At 45.2% G+C, this 21,049-nt stretch overlaps 1 protein-coding gene and 3 long non-coding RNA genes across 33 annotated transcripts in view; 2 read left to right on the top strand and 2 right to left on the bottom strand.

The window, feature by feature from the left end:
- LOC118380890 (calcium/calmodulin-dependent protein kinase type II subunit beta-like) overlaps positions 1-21,049 on the top strand; it is a 181,478-nt gene that overhangs the window by 128,210 nt on the left and 32,219 nt on the right. For 19 of the 25 annotated variants that reach the window (XM_052479245.1, XM_052479249.1, XM_052479246.1 and 16 more), the window contains one exon: positions 12,810-12,854. The exons of the other annotated variants lie outside the window; for them this stretch is intronic. In XM_052479245.1, the coding sequence (XP_052335205.1) occupies positions 12,810-12,854 (45 nt within the window). The remainder of the gene's footprint in view (positions 1-12,809; positions 12,855-21,049) is intronic. 25 annotated transcript variants of the gene reach the window in all.
- On the top strand, positions 1,375-3,142 carry LOC127911759 (uncharacterized). The gene is made up of 4 exons (XR_008079293.1): positions 1,375-1,692; positions 1,800-2,519; positions 2,702-3,076; positions 3,120-3,142. It is a non-coding gene; the product is annotated as an uncharacterized LOC127911759 (long non-coding RNA).
- On the bottom strand, positions 6,601-7,894 carry LOC127911760 (uncharacterized). Of its 2 annotated transcripts, XR_008079295.1 has the most exons (4): positions 7,655-7,894; positions 7,259-7,587; positions 6,792-6,856; positions 6,601-6,724 (listed from the first exon to the last, which is right to left on the bottom strand). It is a non-coding gene; the product is annotated as an uncharacterized LOC127911760 (long non-coding RNA). The 2 variants fall into 2 exon arrangements; XR_008079294.1 differs by having other exon boundaries at positions 7,259-7,894.
- On the bottom strand, positions 11,323-12,812 carry LOC127911758 (uncharacterized). Of its 5 annotated transcripts, none has more exons than XR_008079292.1 (4): positions 12,066-12,812; positions 11,728-11,841; positions 11,538-11,689; positions 11,323-11,368 (listed from the first exon to the last, which is right to left on the bottom strand). It is a non-coding gene; the product is annotated as an uncharacterized LOC127911758 (long non-coding RNA). The 5 variants fall into 5 exon arrangements; XR_008079288.1 differs by having other exon boundaries at positions 11,354-11,520; positions 11,576-11,689; XR_008079289.1 differs by having other exon boundaries at positions 11,354-11,520; positions 11,576-11,689; positions 12,104-12,812.

Below are 21,049 nucleotides of genomic sequence, written 5' to 3'. Positions count from 1 at the left end.
CTCTGTGTTCTGTCTCTGACACGTGTGGCTCTGTGTTCTGTCTCTGACACGTGTGGCTCTGTGTTCTGTCTCTGACACGTGTGGCTCTGTGTTCTGTCTCTGACACGTGTGGCTCTGTGTTCTGTCTCTGACACGTGTAGCTCTGTGTTCTGTCTCTGACACGTGTAGCTCTGTGTTCTGTCTCTGACACGTGTGGCTCTATGTGCTGTCTCTGACACGTGTGGCTCTGTGTTCTGTCTCTGACACGTGTAGCTCTGTGTTCTGTCTCTGACACGTGTGGCTCTGTGTTCTGTCTCTGACACGTGTGGCTCTGTGTTCTGTCTCTGACACGTGTAGCTCTGTGTTCTGTCTCTGACACGTGTGCTCTGTGTTCTGTCTCTGACACGTGTGGCTCTGTGTTCTGTCTCTGACACGTGTAGCTCTGTGTTCTGTCTCTGACACGTGTAGCTCTGTGTTCTGTCTCTGACACGTGTGGCTCTGTGTTCTGTCTCTGACACGTGTGGCTCTGTGTTCTGTCTCTGACACGTGTAGCTCTGTGTTCTGTCTCTGACACGTGTGGCTCTGTGTTCTGTCTCTGACACGTGTAGCTCTGTGTTCTGTCTCTGACACGTGTGGCTCTGTGCTGTGTCTGACACGTGTAGCTCTGTGCTGTCTCTGACACGTGTGGCTCTGTGTTCTGTCTCTGACACGTGTGGCTCTGTGCTGTGTCTGACACGTGTAGCTCTGTGCTGTCTCTGACACGTGTGGCTCTGTGTTCTGTCTCTGACACGTGTGGCTCTGTGCTGTCTCTGACACGTGTGGCTCTGTGCTGTGTCTGACACGTGTAGCTCTGTGCTGTGTCTGACACGTGTAGCTCTGTGCTGTCTCTGACACGTGTCAGATGCGTTAAATCTGTCAAAGAGCGCTTCACTGTCATCGACTGTCACCGTGTGTCACTGTTTCCTTCAACTTTGTTGCGGTGTCTTTTATTATTGGTATTTCTCATCCAGAGACGACAGGACAGAAGCAGATATCAGAGTCTGTAGGTAGCTGTCTCTGTCTGTCTGTCTGTCTGTCTGTCTGTCTGTCTGTCTGTCTGTCTGTCTGTCTGTCTGTCTGTCTGTCTGTCTGTCTGTCTGTCTGTCTGGCTGGCTGGCTGGCTGGCTGGCTGGCTGGCGGAGGTCTGATCTGCCATCCTGGTGTGTGATTGGTTAGTAGAGAAGCTATGTCAGGCAACTTGAAGGGGTGGGAGGGGGGGGGATTAAATATCTGTCAAAACAGGAAGACAGTTGACAGATATATATATAATATATATATATAATGATGAATGATTATTTAGGGAGGATAAGTAAGTTAAATGACTATATCTGGTCACAACAAATCAACGGGAGGTAATTAAGCCATTAAAAGTGCTAGATGGTTTTAGACTAGTTGAAGGATGGTAGGCCTACTCCTTTATGTGGGTTGGTTTACCACATAAACTGAATATATTCACTTTTAAATCACTTAAGATAAAAATTAAAGTGTCTGATAAATGTCCATATTACTCTACAACGGCCTCTCTCCTGTGATTAGGGGTACATCGGGTCCCAGTGAACAATGCAGGATCTAATAGTTGGGATAGTTGGGATAGGTAATAGTTGGGTTAGGTAATAGTTGGGTTAGGTAATAGTTGGGTTAGGTAATAGTTGGGATAGGTAATAGTTGGGTTAGGTAATAGTTGGGTTAGGTAATAGTTGGGTTAGGTAATAGTTGGGTTAGGTAATAGTTGGGATAGGTAATAGTTGGGTTAGGTAATATTTAGGTAATAGTTGGGTTAGGTAATATTTAGGTAATAGTTGGGTTAGGTAATATTTAGGTAATAGTTGGGTTAGGTAATATTTAGGTAATAGTTGGGATAGGTAATATTTAGGTAATAGTTGGGATAGGTAATAGTTGGGATAGGTAATATTTAGGTAATAGTTGGGATAGGTAATATTTAGGTAATAGTTGGGTTAGGTAATAGTTGGGTTAGGTAATAGTTGGGTTAGGTAATATTTAGGTAATAGTTGGGATAGGTAATATTTAGGTAATAGTTGGGTTAGGTAATAGTTGGGTTAGGTAATAGTTGGGTTAGGTAATATTTAGGTAATAGTTGGGATAGGTAATATTTAGGTAATAGTTGGGATAGGTAATAGTTGGGTTAGGTAATAGTTGGGTTAGGTAATATTTAGGTAATAGTTGGGTTAGGTAATATTTAGGTAATAGTTGGGTTAGGTAATAGTTGGGATAGGTAATAGTTGGGTTAGGTAATAGTTGGGTTAGGTAATAGTTGGGATAGGTAATAGTTGGGATAGGTAATAGTTGGGTTAGGTAATAGTTGGGTTAGGTAATAGTTGGGATAGGTAATATTTAGGTAATAGTTGGGTTAGGTAATATTTAGGTAATAGTTGGGTTAGGTAATAGTTGGGATAGGTAATAGTTGGGTTAGGTAATATTTAGGTAATAGTTGGGTTAGGTAATATTTAGGTAATAGTTGGGATAGGTAATAGTTGGGTTAGGTAATAGTTGGGTTAGGTAATATTTAGGTAATAGTTGGGTTAGGTAATATTTAGGTAATAGTTGGGTTAGGTAATAGTTGGGATAGGTAATAGTTGGGTTAGGTAATAGTTGGGTTAGGTAATAGTTGGGATAGGTAATAGTTGGGTTAGGTAATAGTTGGGATAGGTAATAGTTGGGTTAGGTAATAGTTGGGATAGGTAATAGTTGGGTTAGGTAATACTTGGGTTAGGTAATATTTAGGTAATAGTTGGGTTAGGTAATATTTAGGTAATAGTTGGGTTAGGTAATAGTTGGGATAGGTAATAGTTGGGTTAGGTAATAGTTGGGATAGGTAATAGTTGGGTTAGGTAATATTTAGGTAATAGTTGGGTTAGGTAATATTTAGGTAATAGTTGGGTTAGGTAATAGTTGGGATAGGTAATAGTTGGGTTAGGTAATAGTTGGGATAGGTAATAGTTGGGATAGGTAATAGTTGGGTTAGGTAATAGTTGGGTTAGGTAATATTTAGGTAATAGTTGGGATAGGTAATAGTTGGGATAGGTAATAGTTGGGTTAGGTCATATTTAGGTAATAGTTGGGATAGGTAATAGTTGGGTTAGGTAATATTTAGGTAATAGTTGGGTTAGGTAATAGTTGGGTTAGGTAATAGTTGGGTTAGGTAATAGTTGGGATGGGTAATAGTTGGGATAGGTAATAGTTGGATTAGGTAATAGTTGGGTTAGGTAATATTTAGGTAATAGTTGGGATAGGTAATAGTTGGGATAGGTAATGGTTGGGTTAGGTAATAGTTGGGTTAGGTAATAGTTGGGTTAGGTAATAGTTGGGTTAGGTAATAGTTTGGATAGGTAATAGTTGGGATAGGTAATAGTTGGATTAGGTAATAGTTGGGTTAGGTAATATTTAGGTAATAGTTGGGATAGGTAATAGTTGGGATAGGTAATGGTTGGGTTAGGTAATAGTTGGGTTAGGTAATAGTTGGGTTAGGTAATAGTTGGGATAGTTAATAGTTGGGTTAGGTAATAGTTGGGTTAGGTAATAGTTGGTTTAGGTAATAGTTAGGTAGTAGTTGGGTAATAGTTAGGCTAGGTCATTTTAAACTTCCCAACCTCCCTAACCCTCCCTCCCTAACCCTCCCTCCCTCCCTTACCTTCCCACCCTCCCTAACCCTCCCTAACCTCCCTCCCTAACCCTCCCTCCCTCCCTTACCTTCCCACCCTCCCTAAACCTCCCTAACCCTCCCTCCCTAACCCTCCCTCCCTCCATAACCTTCCCTCCCTCCCTCCCTATCCCTCCCTCCCTCCATAACCGTCCCTCCCTCCCTCCCTCCCTTACCTTCCCACCCTCCCTAAACCTCCCTAACCCTCCCTCCCTAACCCTCCCTCCCTCCATAACCTTCCCTCCCTCCCTCACTAACCCTCCCTCCCTCCATAACCCTCCCTCCCTCCCTCCCTATCCCTCCCTCCCTCCATAACCTTCCCTCACTCCCTCCCTATCCCTCCCTCCCTCCATAACCTTCCCTCCCTCCCTCCCTATCCCTCCCTTCCTCACCTCCCTAACCCTCCCTAACCCTCCCCCTCCCTCCCTCCCTAACCTTCCCAACTTCCCTAACTATCCCTCCCTTCCTCACCTCCCTAACCCTCCCTAACCCTCCCTCCCTCCCTCCCTAACCTTCCCAACTTCCCTAACTATCCCTCCCTCCCTCCCTCCCTCCCCTTCCCAACTTCCCTAACTATCCCTCCCTAGCCTTCCCACCCTCCATAACCCTCCTTCCCTCCCTCCCTCCCTCCCTAACCTTCCCTCCCTCCCCTTACGTCCTCAATCTGCAGTCAAACCCCAGGTACTTTGTTCTCTTCTCTCTCCCCATCTCCCAAACTGTTGTCCAGGGCAACGGTTGTCATGACTACAATGTCATAATCATGTAGGAGACAGCTGGCTGGTGATTGGTCATCGGAAGGTGTCACTTTCTGGGGAGAGTGCTTGGAATGGTGTGGGGGAAAGTGTGTGTGTGCCTGCGTGTGTGATGCGTGTCAAATGAGGCTTCTAATAGAACTGTCGAGAGAGAGAGAGAGAGAGAGAGAGAGAGAGAGAGAGAGAGAGAGAGAGAGAGAGAGAGAGAGAGAGAGAGAGAGAGAGAGAGAGAGAGAGAGAGAGAGAGAGAGAGAGAGAGAGAGAGAGAGAGAGAGAGAGAGAGAGAGAGAGAGAGAGAGAGAGAGAGAGATAGGGAGGGGAGATAGGGAGGGGAGATAGGGAGGTAGATGGGGAGGGAGGGGGGAGATAGGAGGGAGGGGAGAAAAAAAGGGGTCCTGTCATGGTGTAATGGCATTTTAGAGTAGCTTTTACCTCACTCAGCGTGACAGCACCGGAAACTCTTCTGTAAACAGTAAACCCACTTAGCAGCAGATGCAGACGTGCCTACTACAGTACAGAACAACCCCGACTGGAATGAAGTATACGGCCTTCGTTGACTCATAGCAGTCTCCTGTCAAGTAGAAAACACACCGTGCCGACGAGGGGCTTAAGGTAGAGGATGGCCGGCTGTGAACAGTGGCGATTCAACACGGATAAGTAGAGTCGTTGGGAAGGAACAGATCTGACATGTGTCCCTGTATTACCACATGTTATGTGTCCGACAGAAACAGTCGAGTCAAGAGGATTACCGTAGTTGTGGCTTCTTCATAATGTTCTCTATGGTGTACTGTACACTATGTGCTTTTGTGGGGCGCAACGTTCCTGCAGGGTTTCTGTGAGGGTCTGCTGCATACACTTTTGTGTATCTGTGTAAAATATATGTGTTTTCAAACTTGTCTCTGACGATTGTGTGTGTGTGTGTGTGTGTGTGTGTGTGTGTGTGTGTGTGTGTGTGTGTGTGTGTGTGTGTGTGTGTGTGTGTGTGTGTGTGTGTGTGTGTGTGTGTGTGTGTGTGTGTGTGTGTGTGTGTGTGTGTGTGTGTGTGTGTGTGTGTGTGAGAGAGAGAGAGAGTGGGTAAGTAGAGCTCTGCAGAATGATTAGCAGACATGGTGTGTTTGTAACTTTTACCCAGAGTTCTCTCTGACCGTTCAAGCCATGTTCCTCTCCTCTGGCTCAGCGCGAGCATGTGTGTGTGTGTGTTTTCTAAATTGATTCAAAATTACAGTCCTCAGCTCATCCACCCCTCAACTCTATCACTCCAGAGGAATCTCTTCCAGTTTTAACCAGTTTTCTCACCTTTTGCTTTGACCTCACAGTGCAATCAGAAAGTATTCAGACCCCTTGACCTTTTCTACATGTTGTTACGTTACAGCCTTATTCTAAAATGGATTCAATCAATTTGGTTCCTCATCAATCTATTATGAAAAAGAGAAAACAGGTTTTTATACAATTTAGCAAATGTATTGAAAATAAATCAACAGAAATACCTTATTTACATAAGTATTCAGACTCTTTGCTATGAGACTCGAAATTGAGCTCAGGTGCATCCTGTTTCTGTCATGGTTCCACCTGTCACCAGAGGACATTAGAGACCGTCCTAGAGACATTAAGGACACTCAGGTTGTCATGGTTTCACCTGTCACCAGAGGACAGCAGAGACCGTCCTAGAGACATTAAGGACACTCAGGTTGTCATGGTTCCACGTCACCAGAGAACAGCAGAGACCGTCCGAGAGACATTAAGGACACTCAGGTTGTCATGGTTCCACCTGTCACCAGAGGACAGCAGAGACCGTCCTAGAGACATTAAGGACACTCAGGTTGTCATGGTTCCACCTGTCACCAGAGGACATTAGAGACCGTCCTAGAGACATTAAGGACACTCAGGTTGTCATGGTTCCACCTGTCACCAGAGGACAGCAGAGACCGTCCTAGAGACATTAACAACACTCAGGTTGTCATGGTTCCACGTCACCAGAGAACAGCAGAGACCGTCCTAGAGACATTAACGACACTCAGGTTGTCATGGTTCCACCTGTCACCAGAGAACAGCAGAGACCGTCCTAGAGACATTAACAACACTCAGGTTGTCATGGTTCCACGTCACCAGAGGACATTAGAGACCGTCCTAGAGACATTAAGGACACTCAGGTTGTCATGGTTCCACGTCACCAGAGAACAGCAGAGACCGTCCTAGAGACATTAACGACACTCAGGTTGTCATGGTTCCACGTCACCAGAGAACAGCAGAGACCGTCCTAGAGACATTAACGACACTCAGGTTGTCATGGTTCCACCTGTCACCAGAGGACAGCAGAGACCGTCCTAGAGACATTAACAACACTCAGGTTGTCATGGTTCCACGTCACCAGAGAACAGCAGAGACCGTCCGAGAGACATTAACGACACTCAGGTTGTCATGGTTCCACCTGTCACCAGAGGACAGCAGAGACCGTCCTAGAGACATTAAGGACACTCAGGTTGTCATGGTTCCACCTGTCACCAGAGGACAGCAGAGACCGTCCTAGAGACATTAAGGACACTCAGGTTGTCATGGTTCCACCTGTCACCAGAGGACAGCAGAGACCGTCCTAGAGACATTAACGACACTCAGGTTGTCATGGTTCCACCTGTCACCAGAGGACAGCAGAGACCGTCCTAGAGACATTAACGACACTCAGGTTGTCATGGTTCCACCTGTCACCAGAGGACAGCAGAGACCGTCCTAGAGACATTAACGACACTCAGGTTGTCATGGTTCCACGTGTCACCAGAGAACAGCAGAGACCGTCCTAGAGACATTAACGACACTCAGGTTGTCATGGTTCCACGTCACCAGAGAACAGCAGAGACCGTCCGAGAGACATTAACGACACTCAGGTTGTCATGGTTCCACGTCACCAGAGAACAGCAGAGACCGTCCTAGAGACATTAACGACACTCAGGTTGTCATGGTTCCACCTGTCACCAGAGGACAGCAGAGACCGTCCTAGAGACATTAAGGACACTCAGGTTGTCATGGTTCCACCTGTCACCAGAGGACAGCAGAGACCGTCCTAGAGACATTAACGACACTCAGGTTGTCATGGTTCCACGTCACCAGAGAACAGCAGAGACCGTCCTAGAGACATTAACGACACTCAGGTTGTCATGGTTCCACCTGTCACCAGAGGACAGCAGAGACCGTCCTAGAGACATTAACGACACTCAGGTTGTCATGGTTCCACGTCACCAGAGAACAGCAGAGACCGTCCTAGAGACATTAACGACACTCAGGTTGTCATGGTTCCACGTCACCAGAGAACAGCAGAGACCGTCCTAGAGACATTAACGACACTCAGGTTGTCATGGTTCCACGTCACCAGAGAACAGCAGAGACCGTCCTAGAGACATTAACGACACTCAGGTTGTCATGGTTCCACGTCACCAGAGAACAGCAGAGACCGTCCTAGAGACATTAACAACACTCAGGTGTGTCTTATTTACTCATGATGATTTCCCAGTTAAAAAATGTTTTCCATAAGATTGAATTGTTCACCGTGTGCATTTGTTTCCTGACTGAGTTCGAGACTTAGTGTTTGTTGTTTTTCAAGTGTACTGTGATGTTGCGGTTACCGGTTCTCAGTCAAATATTATGTTTATCCTTAACCACTGATTCCTTGTGTGGTCTCTTATCTTCGCCAACCTCACCACCTCACAGTTTCCATGGATCATCCTTGAGATGTTTCTACAACTTAATTGGAGTCCACCTCTGGTAAATGCAATTGATTGGACATGATTTGGAAAGGCACACACCTGTCTAGATAAGGTCCCACAGTTGACAGTGCATGTCAGAGCAAAAACCAAGCCATGAGGTCAAAGGAATTGTCCATAGAGCTCCGAGACAGGATTGTGTTGAGGCACAGATCTGGGGAAGGGTACCAAAAATGTCTGTAGCATTGAAGGTCCACAAGAACCCAGTGGTCTCCATCATTCTTAAATGGAGGAAGTTGGTAGTTCAAAGACTCTTCCTAGAGCTGGCCACCCGACCAAACTGAGCAATCAACGGAGAAGTGCCTTGGTCAGGGAGGTGACCATGAACCCGATGGTCACTCTGACAGAGCTCCCCAGTTCCTCTGTGGAGATGGGAGAACCTTCCAGAAGGACAACCATCTCTGCAGCACTCAAACCAATCAGGCCGTTATGGTAGAGTGGCCAGACGGAAGCCACTCCTCAGTAAAAGGCACTCTCAGACCGTGAGAAACAAGATTCTCTGGTCTGATGAAACCAAGATTGAACTCTTTGGCCTGAATGCCAAGAGTCACGTCTGGAGGAAACCTGGCACCATCACTACGGTGAAGCATGGTGTTGGCAGCATCATGCTGTGGGGATGTTTATAAGCGGCAGGGACTGGGAGACTAGTCAGGATCGAAAGAAAGAGGGCGCAAATGGTGCAAAGTACAAAGAGATCCTTGATGAAAACCTGCTCTAGAGAGCTCAGGACCTCAGACTGGGGCGAAGGTTCACCTTCCAACAGGACAACGACCCTAAGCACACAGCCACGATAACGCAGGAGTGGCTTCGGGACAAGTCTCTGAATGTCCTTGAGCGGCCCAGCCAGAGCCCGGACCTGAACTTGATCTCTCGCTGGAGAGACCTGAAAATAGCTGTGCCGCTGCCCCCCCCATCCAACCTGACAGAGTTTGAGAGGATCTGCAGAGAAGAATGGGAGAAATTCCCCAAATACAGGTGTGCCAAGCTTGTAGCGTCATACCCAAGAAGACTCAAGGCTGTAATCGCTGCCAAAGGTGCTTCAACAAAGTACTGAGTAAAGGGTCTGACTACTTATGTAAATGTGATATTTCAGTTATTTATTTGTTTTACATTTTCAAAGATTTCTAAAAATCTGTTTGTGCTTTGTCATGATGAGATATTGTGATGTCATTATGGGGTATTGTTTGAAGATTGATGAGGGAAAAAAACGATTTTAATGAATTTTAGAATAAGGTCAAGGGGTCTAAATACTTCCCGAATGTACTGTAAACATACCTTCAACCTCATCTGACCTACATATACAGACCTTTAACCTCATCTGACCTACAGTACCAGTCAAAGGTTGGACACACCTACTCATTCAAGGGTTTTTCTTTATTTTGAACTATTTTCTACAGTGAAGAATAATAGTGAAGACATCAAAACTATGAATGAACACATATGGAATCATGTAGTAACTAAAAAAAGTGTTAAACAAATCAAAATATATTTTAGATTTTAGATTCTTCAAAGTGGCCGCCCTTTTCCTTGATGACCGCTTTGCACACGCTTTGCATTATCTCAACCAGTTTCATGAGGTAGTCACCTTTGCACACTCTGGCCATTCTCTCAACCAGCTTCACCTGGAATGCTTTTCCAACAGTCTTGAAGGATTTCCCACGTATGCTGAGCACTTTCTGGGTGCTTTTCCTTCACTCTGCCATCCAACTCATCGCAAACCATCTCAATTGGGTTGATGTTGGGTGATTGTTGAGGCCAGGTCATCTGATGCAGCACTCCATCACTCTCCTTCTTGGTCAAATAGCCCTTTTACACAGTTGATGTTGAGATGTGTCTGTCACTTGAAGCATTTATTTGGGCTGCAATCTGAGGTGCATTTAATTGCTGATTTCTGAGGCTGGTAACTCTAATGAACTTATCCTCTGCAGCAGAGGTAACTCTGGGTCTTCCTTTTCCTGTGGCGGTCCTCATGAGAGCCAGTTTCATCATAGCGCTTGATGTTTTTTTGCAACTGCACTTGAAGAAACTTTAAAAGTTCTTGAAATGTTCCATATTGACTGACCTCCATGTCTTAAAGTTATGATGAACGCTTGTTTCTCTTATTTGAGTTGTTCTTCATAATGTGGACTTGGTCTTTTACCAAATAGGGCTCTTCTGTACACCACCCCTACCTTAATAGGGCTCTTCTGTACACCACCCCTACCTTAATAGGGCTCTTCTGTACACCACCCCTACCTTAATAGGGCTCTTCTGTACACCACCCCTACCTTAATAGGGCTCTTCTGTACACCACCCCTACCTTAATAGGGCTCTTCTGTACACCACCCCTACCTTAATAGGGCTCTTCTGTACACCACCCCTACCTTAATAGGGCTCTTCTGTACACCACCCCTACCTTAATAGGGCTCTTCTGTACACCACCCCTACCTTAATAGGGCTCTTCTGTACACCACCCCTACCTTAATAGGGCTCTTCTGTACACCACCCCTACCTTGTCACAACACAACTGCTTGGCTCTAATGCATTAAGAAGGAAAGAAATTCCACAAATTAACTTTTAACAAGGCACACCTGTTAATTGACATGCATTCCAGGTGACTACCTCATGAAGCTGGTTGAGAGAATGACAAGAGTGTGCAAAGCTGTCATCAAGGCAAAGGGTGGCTACTTTTGAAGAATCTCAAATATAAACTATGTTTTGATTTGTATATCACTTTTTTTGGTTACTACATGATTCCATATGTGTTATTTCATAGGTTTGATGTCTTCACTATTATTCTACAATGTAGAAAATATTAAACAATAAAGAAAAACCCTGGAATCAGTAGGCGTGTCCTATCGTTTGACTGGTACTGTACACACACAAGCTGGTCCTCATCTGACCTAATGACATACTGTGCACATCTGTCATCATCTGACCAATGGCTACTTTTGAAGAATCCTCAAATATAAACTACTTTTTGATTTGTATATCCTCATCTGACCTACATACATGATTCCATATGTTTATCCTCATCTGACCTTTGATGTTCACACTTTATCCTCATCTGAAAATATTAAACAATAAAGAAAAACCCTGGAATCCTCATCTGACCTACATACATACTTTGACTGGTACTGTATCCTCATCTGACCTTTATCCTCATCTGACCTACATACATTCTGTTCACACCTTTATCCTCATCTGACCTACATACATACTGTTCACACCTTTATCCTCATCTGACCTACATACATACTGTTCACACCTTTATCCTCATCTGACCTACATACATACTGTTCACACCTTTATCCTCATCTGACCTACATACATACTGTTCACACCTTTATCCTCATCTGACCTTTATCCTCATCTGACCTACATACATTCTGTTCACACCTTTATCCTCATCTGACCTACATACATACTGTTCACACCTTTATCCTCATCTGACCTACATACATACTGTTCACACCTTTATCCTCATCTGACCTACATACATACTGTTCACACCTTTATCCTCATCTGACCTACATACATTCTGTTCACATCTTTATCCTCATCTGACCTACATACATACTGTTCACACCTTTATCCTCATCTGACCTACATACATACTGTTCACACCTTTATCCTCATCTGACCTACATACATACTGTTCACACCTTTATCCTCATCTGACCTACATACATTCTGTTCACACCTTTATCCTCATCTGACCTACATACATACTGTTCACACCTTTATCCTCATCTGACCTTTATCCTCATCTGACCTACATACATTCTGTTCACACCTTTATCCTCATCTGACCTACATACATACTGTTCACACCTTTATCCTCATCTGACCTACATACATACTGTTCACACCTTTATCCTCATCTGACCTTTATCCTCATCTGACCTACATACATACTGTTCACACCTTTATCCTCATCTGACCTACATACATACTGTTCACACCTTTATCCTCATCTGACCTACATACATACTGTTCACACCTTTATCCTCATCTGACCTACATACATACTGTTCACACCTTTATCCTCATCTGACCTACATACATACTGTTCACACCTTTATCCTCATCTGACCTACATACATACTGTTCACACCTTTATCCTCATCTGACCTACATACATACTGTTCACACCTTTATCCTCATCTGACCTACATACATACTGTTCACACCTTTATCCTCATCTGACCTACATACATACTGTTCACACCTTTATCCTCATCTGACCTACATACATACTGTTCACACCTTTATCCTCATCTGACCTACATACATACTGTTCACACCTTTATCCTCATCTGACCTACATACATACTGTTCACACCTTTATCCTCATCTGACCTACATACATACTGTTCACACCTTTATCCTCATCTGACCTACATACATTCTGTTCACACCTTTATCCTCACCTGACCTACATACATACTGTTCACACCTTTATCCTCATCTGTTATTTTTCTCTTTCTCTCTACCTGTTTTCCTTCCTCACTCTTTCTTTGTCTTTCTATTCATCTCTCTCACTCTCCTTTGCTTTCTTTCTCCATCTCTCCCCATCTCTCTCTCTCTCTTTCTCTCTCTCCATCTCTCCTTCCATCTATCTTTACCTCCATCCCTCTCTTTTTGTAGGAGGCTCAGACCACTGTTATCCATAATCCAATGGATGGAACTAAGGTACACCCCCCTCTCCTCTCTTCTCCTCTCCTCTCCTGTCCTCTCCCCCCTGTCCTCTCCTCCCCTCTCCTCTCCTGTCCTCTCCCCCCTGTCCTCTCCTCCCCTCTCCTCTCCTGTCCTCTCCCCCTGTCCTCTCCTCTCTTCTCCGGTCCCCTCCTCTCTTGTCCTGTCCTCTCCCCCCTGTTCTCTCCTCTCTTCTCTTCTCCTGTCCTCTCTTCTCTTCTCCTGTCCTCTCTTCTCCTGTCCCCCTCTCCTCTCCTGTCCCCCTCTCCTCTCCTGTCCCCCTCTCCTCTCCTGTCCCCCCTCTCCTGTCCTGTCCTCTCCTCTCTTCTCCTCCCCTGCCCTGCCTTCTCTTCTCTTCCTTCTCTTCTCTCTCTTCTCTTCTCTTGTCCTCTCCTCTTCTCTTCTCTTCTCTCTCTTCTCTTCTCTTCTCTTCTCTTCTCCTCCCTCTCCTCTCCTCTCCTCTCCTCTCCTCTCCTCCTGCCCTGCCCTCCCTCCTCCTCTCCTCTCCTCTCCCTCTCCTCTCCTCTCCTCTCCTTCCTGCCCTGTCTCTGCCCTCTTCCTTCTCTTCTCTTCTCTTCTCCTCTCCTCTCCTCTCCTTTCCTGTCCTGCCCTGCCCTGCCCTGTCCTCTCCTCTCCTCTCCTCTCCTCCTCTCCTCTCCTCTCCTCTCCTCCCTCTCCTCTCCTCTCCTCTCCTCTCCTCTCCTGTCCTGTCCTGTCCTGCCCTCTCTTCTCTTCTCTTCTCTTCTCTTCTCTTCTCTTCTCTTCTCTTCTCTTCTCTTCTCTTCTCTTCTCTTCTCTTCTCTTCTCCTCTCCTCTCCTCTCCTCTCCTCTCCTCTCCTCTCCTCTCCTCTCCTCTCCTCTCCTCTCCTCTCCTCTCCTCTCCTCTCCTCTCCTCTCCTCTCCCCTGCTCCTCTCCTCTCTCTCCTCTCTGTCTGTCCTCTCTTCTCCTGCCCTCTTGCCCTCTTCTTCTCTTCTCTTCTCTTCTCTTCTCTTCTCTTCTCTTCTCCTCTCCTTTCCTCTGCTTTCCTCTGCTTTCCTCTCTTCTCCTTTCCTCTCTTCTCCTTTTCTCTCCTCCCCTGTTCTCTCCTGTCCTTCCATTCGTCTGTTCTGTTTGATATTTTTTCCCCCCTTTCTGCGTCTTTGTGCCCGGGTCATCACAGAGCCGTGTGCTGTGTCATCACAGAGCCGTGTGCTGTGTCATCACAGAGCCGTGTGCTGTGTCATCACAGAGCCGTGTGCTGTGTCATCACAGAGCCGTGTGCTGTGTCATCACAGAGCCGTGTGCTGTGTCATCACAGAGCCGTGTGCTGTGTCATCACAGAGCCGTGTGCTGTGTCATCACAGAGCCGTGTGCTGTGTCATCACAGAGTCGTGTGCTGTTTGTGTGCAATTATGCACAGTTATTTATGTTTTATCCAGCAGCCCGCCCAGCACAGCCCCTCCCTAATAGCGTGTGTGTATATTAATATGTAGGTGTGTGTGTGTGTGTGTGTGTTTGAGTGAAGACCATTTTTAAAACATTAATGTCAACTGGAAACAAATGGTTTGTTCGGTTGAACTTTGATAAAAAATAGTAGCATATTGAGTTAATTGAATGTGCTCAATATTAGTCTCTACACAAGGTGCTTTCTAGAACCTAAAAGGGTCCTCCTGCTGTCCCCATAGGAGAACCCTTTGAAGAAGCCTTATTGGTTCCAGGTAGAACCCTTTTGAGTTCCATGTAGAACCCTTCCCACAGAGGGTTCTACATGGAACCCAAAAGGGTTCTACCTGGAACCAAAAAGGGTTTCCTATGGGGACAGTCGAGAATCCTTTTGAAACCTTTTTTTCCTAAGAGTGTATAGTTCTTCAGGGACTTGCCTGTGCTACTGACCGTAACGGACAGACTTACAAAGCATACAGTATGTTTGTTTGTACCTCGCATTCACTAATCTTTCAAATCAAACCACTAAATTTCAACCCCTTGATGTTTTACTGAGGTACAAAGTGACTTTACACTGAGGCAAACCCTTACAGAATTTAATAAGTCCCTAAGGGTGTGTGTCACGACTCCTACCGAAGGTGGCTCCTCTTCTTGTTCGGGTGGCGCTCGGCGGTCGTCGTCACCGGCCTACTAGCTGCCACTGATCCTTTCCCCCCTTGTCTGTTGATTAGTTACACCTGTGTTTAGTTAGGTTAATTGGTTGGGCTTTATTATCCAGCCGGCCGCCTGCTGGGTGTGCAGGATTATTTTCAGCGTACGACTGAAGGTCACACTTGTCCGTGTACGTGTGTTTTCCTGGACTGTTTAGTTCCCCGTGTTTTTGGGGCATTCGTTTGGGTTGGCGTCGTTTTCACCGGTGTGGTGAATTAAAAGTATCACTACCCTGAACCCTCTGTTTCCTGCGCCTGACTTCTTCCTCCACTACACCCCGGGCATTACAGTGTGTGTGTGCGGGGGTGTGGGTGAAACATTGTCCCCATGTGGCCTAACTGCACCAAACCTACAGGACTTATGTAACAGCCTAAAATCAACCGTGGCCCCTGTGGGAAAGTCAACAGCTTCTGCTCTGCTTCTTCCCTTGGTTGGCCCTGTGAGCGTCTACAGTGTTTGTGTTCATACCATACTGGAGCATCTGTAGCCTGTATTTATCTACTGGTTTCATTACCATCTCCCCCTTGTCTATTTGTCTTCCTATCTATCAATCTGTTTGTCAGTGACACAGTTTTTGTGTTATATGTAGCCTATACAGTAGATCTACTATCTACTATCTGTGTCCTTAAATGGCTCCCTTTTCTATGTAGTGCACTCCTTTTGACTAGGGTCCATCGGGTAGTGCACTAGGCCCATAGGGCTCTGGTCAAAAGTAGTGCACTATATACTGTGGGGAATAGGGCTTGATTTGGGACGAATCCTACGTCTGGGAGGAGAATAACAAGCGAGTCTAATAGAATTGTAATGGTCGTATCACACATTTATCTACTGTGTTGATTAGGTCAGTTCATATCAGGAATTTGTGAATTTTGTTGTTCAGAATGATTTTGCGGTTCAGAATTCTGCATGCGCGCGTGCACACACACACACACACACACACACACACACACACACACACACACACACACACACACACACACACACACACACACACACACACACACACACACACACACACACACACACACACACACACACACACACACACACACACACACACACACACACACACACACACAGGTGACCTATTCTCTCTTCCTCACGAGACACACTCTCCTCTGTGGAATTCTCCAGTGTAGAAGTTTTCCAAATGAGACCAGCGTATCCATGTCCTATCACGGGAATATAAAGCCCTTTAAATACACTAATTGGAAATCAGAGCTCCTTAGTCTGAATTCCAAACAGCACCTTATTCCCTAAAGAGTACAATGAGTTTGACCAGGGCTCATAGGGTTTTGGTCAAAAGTAGTGCACTAAGTAGGGAATAGGGTGCCATGCAGGCCCAAAGTCTTAAACTCTTCCTCTGGCAGGTCAGGGGGGAGAGACACAGCATCCTGTGGAGAGCAACACATCACAGGTTACTGGGGAAGTGGAAGAGATTAATGTATGGGAATGGAAGAGATTAATGTAGGGGAATGGATGAGATTAATGTAGGGGAGTGGAAGAGATTAATGTAGGGGAATGGAAGAGATTAATGTAGGGGAATGGAAGAGATTAATGTAGGGGAATGGAAGAGATTAATGTAGGGGAATGGAAGAGATTAATGTAGGGGAATGGAAGAGATTAATGTAGGGGAATGGAAGAGATTAATGTAGGGGAATGGAAGAGATTAATGTAGGGGAATGGAAGAGATTAATGTAGGGGAATGGAAGAGATTAATGTAGGGGAATGGATGAGATTAATGTAGGGGAAGGGAAGAGATTAATGTAGGGGAATGGATGAGATTAATGTAGGGGAATGGAAGAGATTAATGTAGGGGAATGGAAGAGATTAATGTAGGGGAATGGATGAGATTAATGTAGGGGAATGGATGAGATTAATGTAGGGGAATGGATGAGATTAATGTAGGGGAATGGAAGAGATTAATGTAGGGGAATGGAAGAGATTAATGTAGGGGAATGGATGAGATTAATGTAGGGGAATGGATGAGATTAATGTAGGGGAATGGAAGAGATTAATGGAGGGGAATGGATGAGATTAATGGAGGGGAATGGATGAGATTAATGTAGGAGAATGGAAGAGATTAATGTAGGGGAATGGATGAGATTAATGGAGGGGAATGGATGAGATTAATGTAGGGGAATGGAAGAGATTAATGTAGGGGAATGGATGAGATTAATGTAGGGGAATGGATGAGATTAATGTAGGGGAATGGAAGAGATTAATGTAGGGGAATGGAAGAGATTAATGTAGGGGAATGGAAGAGATTAATGTAGGGGAATGGAAGAGATTAATGTAGGGGAATGGATGAGATTAATGTAGGGGAATGGAAGAGATTCATGTAGGGGAATGGAAGAGATTCATGTAGGGGAATGGAAGAGATTCATGTAGGGGAATGGAAGAGATTAATGTAGTGTAATGGAAGAGATTAATGTAGGGGAATGGATGAGATTAATGTAGGGGAATGGAATAGATTAATGTAGGGGAATGGAATAGATTAATGTAGGGGAATGGATGAGATTAATGTAGGGGAATGGAAGAGATTAATGTAGGGGAATGGAAGAGATTAATGTAGGTGAATGGATGAGATTAATGTAGGGGAATGGATGAGATTAATTTTAGGGGAATGGATGAGATTAATGTAGGGGAATGGAAGAGATTAATGTAGGGGAATGGAAGAGATTAATGTAGGGGAATGGATGAGATTAATGTAGGGGAATGGATGAGATTAATGTAGGGGAATGGAGGAGATTAATGGAGGGGAATGGATGAGATTAATGGAGGGGAATGGATGAGATTAATGTAGGAGAATGGAAGAGATGAATGTAGGGGAATGGATGAGATTAATGTAGGGGAATGGATGAGATTAATGTAGGGGAATGGAAGAGATTAATGGAGGGGAATGGATGAGATTAATGGAGGGGAATGGATGAGATTAATGTAGGGAATGGAAGAGATTAATGTAGGGGAATGGATGAGATTAATGTAGGGGAATGGATGAGATTCATGTAGGGGAATGGAAGAGATTAATGTAGGGCGGAATGGAAGAGATTCATGTAGGGGAATGGAAGAGATTAATGTAGGGGAATGGATGAGATCAATGTAGGGGAATGGAAGAGATTAATGTAGGGGAATGGAAGAGATTCATGTAGGGGAATGGAAGAGATTCATGTAGGGGAATGGAAGAGATTCATGTAGGGGAATGGAAGAGATTCATGTAGGGGAATGGATGAGATTAATGTAGGGGAATGGATGAGATTAATGTAGGGGAATGGAAGAGATTAATGGAGGGGAATGGATGAGATTAATGGAGGGGAATGAATGAGATTAATGTAGGGAGAATGGAAGAGATGAATGTGCTTTCTTAGGGATGCCCGTGGGTGGGTTAGGGGGAATGGATGAGATTAATGTAGGGGAATGGTGAGATTAATGTAGGGGAATGGAAGAGATTAATGGAGGGAATGGATGAGATTAATGGAGGGGAATGGATGAGATTAATGTGGGAATGGAAGAGATTAATGTCAGGGAATGGATGAGATTAATGTAGGGAATGGATGAGATTCATGTAGTCTGGGAATGGAAGAGATTAATGTAGGGTTCATGGAAGAGATTCATGTAGGGAATGGAAGAGATTAATGTAGGGGAATGGAAGAGATTCATGTAGGGAAGGAAGAGATTAATGTAGGGGCCTGTAAGAGATTCATGTAGGGGAATGGAAGAGATTCATGTAGGGGAATGGAAGAGATTCATGTAGGGAATGGAAGAGATTAATGTGGGAATGGGAGATTAATGTAGTGTAAGTGGAAGTTCAGTGTTGTGTCTGGGAATGTGATGAGATTAATGTAGGGGTTCATGGAAGAGATTAATGTAGGGAATGGGAGATTAATTGTAGGGGAATGGAAGAGATTAATGTAGGGGAATGGATGAGATTAATGTAGGGGAATGGAAGAGATTAATGTATGGGAATGGATGAGATTAATGTAGGGGAATGGAATAGATTAATGTAGGGGAATGGATGTCACATTGATTCAACACAGATTCTAGATCATATTTCTATGACAGAAGTGAGCAGGAGGGGAGGAAGCTGTAGGTGTGAATTAATGTTTCCTCAGGCAACGCAACGCAAGGTCGTGTTAACACCCACACTCTGGTGGTATTAGGCACACACACACGCGCACGCACGCACGCACGCACGCACACACACACACATACATGTACACACACACAGGTGGTATAGGGCCGTAGTGAAATTAACTGTAAGGGAATGAGTGGAAGGGGGCAGGCTGAGGTCAGAGGTTGGATCCTGAAGACATGCTGCTTTCTTAGGGATGCCCTCGGGTGGGTTAACTGCTGCTTTCTTAGGGATGCCCATGGGTGGGTTAACTGCTGCTTTCTTAGAGATGCCCATGGGTGGGTTAACTGCTGCTTTCTTATGGATGTGTTAACTGGCTGTAAACAAATAGGCATTCAGCTTAATGTGTTTGTGAGATGTGTTGTGTTGAAGTCTGGGCCTGTTCATTGTGTTGAAGTCTGGGCCTGTTCATTGTGTTGAAGTCTGGGCCTGTTCATTGTGTTGAAGTCTGGGCCTGTTCATTGTGTTGAAGTCTGGGCCTGTTCATTGTGTTGAAGTCTGGGCCTGTTCATTGTGTTGTAGTCTGGGCCTGTTCATTGTGTTATAGTCTGGGCCTGTTCATTGTGTTGAAGTCGGGGCCTGTTCATTGTGTTGAAGTTTGGGCCTGTTCATTGTGTTGTAGTCTGGGCCTGTTCATTGTGTTGTAGTCTGGGCCTGTTCATTGTGTTGAAGTCTGGGCCTGTTCATTGTGTTGAAGTCGAGGCCTGTTCATTGTGTTATAGTCTGGGCCTGTTCATTGTGTTGTAGTCTGGGCCTGTTCATTGTGTTGAAGTCTGGGCCTGTTCATTGTGTTGAAGTCTGGGCCTGTTCATTGTGTTGAAGTCTGGGCCTGTTCATTGTGTTGTAGTCTGGGCCTGTTCATTGTGTTGAAGTCGGGGCCTGTTCATTGTGTTGAAGTCTGGGCCTGTTCATTGTGTTGTAGTCTGGGCCTGTTCATTGTGTTGTAGTCTGGGCCTGTTCATTGTGTTGAAGTCTGGGCCTGTTCATTGTGTTGAAGTCGAGGCCTGTTCATTGTGTTATAGTCTGGGCCTGTTCATTGTGTTGTAGTCTGGGCCTGTTCATTGTGTTGAAGTCTGGGCCTGTTCATTGTGTTGAAGTCTGGGCCTGTTCATTGTGTTGAAGTCTGGGCCTGTTCATTGTGTTGTAGTCTGGGCCTGTTCATTGTGTTGAAGTCTGGGCCTGTTCATTGTGTTGAAGTCTGGGCCTGTTCATTGTGTTGTAGTCTGGGCCTGTTCATTGTGTTGAAGTCTGGGCCTGTTCATTGTGTTGTAGTCTGGGCCTGTTCATTGTGTTGTAGTCTGGGCCTGTTCATTGTGTTGAAGTCTGGGCCTGTTCATTGTGTTGTAGTCTGGGCCTGTTCATTGTGTTGTAGTCTGGGCCTGTTCATTGTGTTATAGTCTGGGCCTGTTCATTGTGTTGAAGTCTGGGCCTGTTCATTGTGTTGAAGTCTGGGCCTGTTCATTGTGTTGTAGTCTGGGCCTGTTCATTGTGTTGTAGTCTGGGCCTGTTCATTGTGTTGTAGTCTGGGCCTGTTCATTGTGTTGTAGTCTGGGCCTGTTCATTGTGTTGTAGTCTGGGCCTGTTCATTGTGTTGAAGTCTGGGCCTGTTCATTGTGTTGAAGTCTGGGCCTGTTCATTGTGTTGTAGTCTGGGCCTGTTCATTGTGTTGAAGTCTGGGCCTGTTCATTGTGTTGAAGTCTGGGCCTGTTCATTGTGTTGTAGTCTGGGCCTGTTCATTGTGTTGTAGTCTGGGCCTGTTCATTGTGTTGTAGTCTGGGCCTGTTCATTGTGTTGTAGTCTGGGCCTGTTCATTGTGTTGTAGTCTGGGCCTGTTCATTGTGTTGTAGTCTGGGCCTGTTCATTGTGTTATAGTCTGGGCCTGTTCATTGTGTTGTAGTCTGGGCCTGTTCATTGTGTTATAGTCTG

This window comes from Oncorhynchus keta, chromosome 25 (assembly GCF_023373465.1).
Source record: "Oncorhynchus keta strain PuntledgeMale-10-30-2019 chromosome 25, Oket_V2, whole genome shotgun sequence".
Lineage (NCBI taxonomy): Eukaryota > Metazoa > Chordata > Actinopteri > Salmoniformes > Salmonidae > Oncorhynchus > Oncorhynchus keta.
This window is presented reverse-complemented; position numbering and strand designations above follow the sequence as displayed.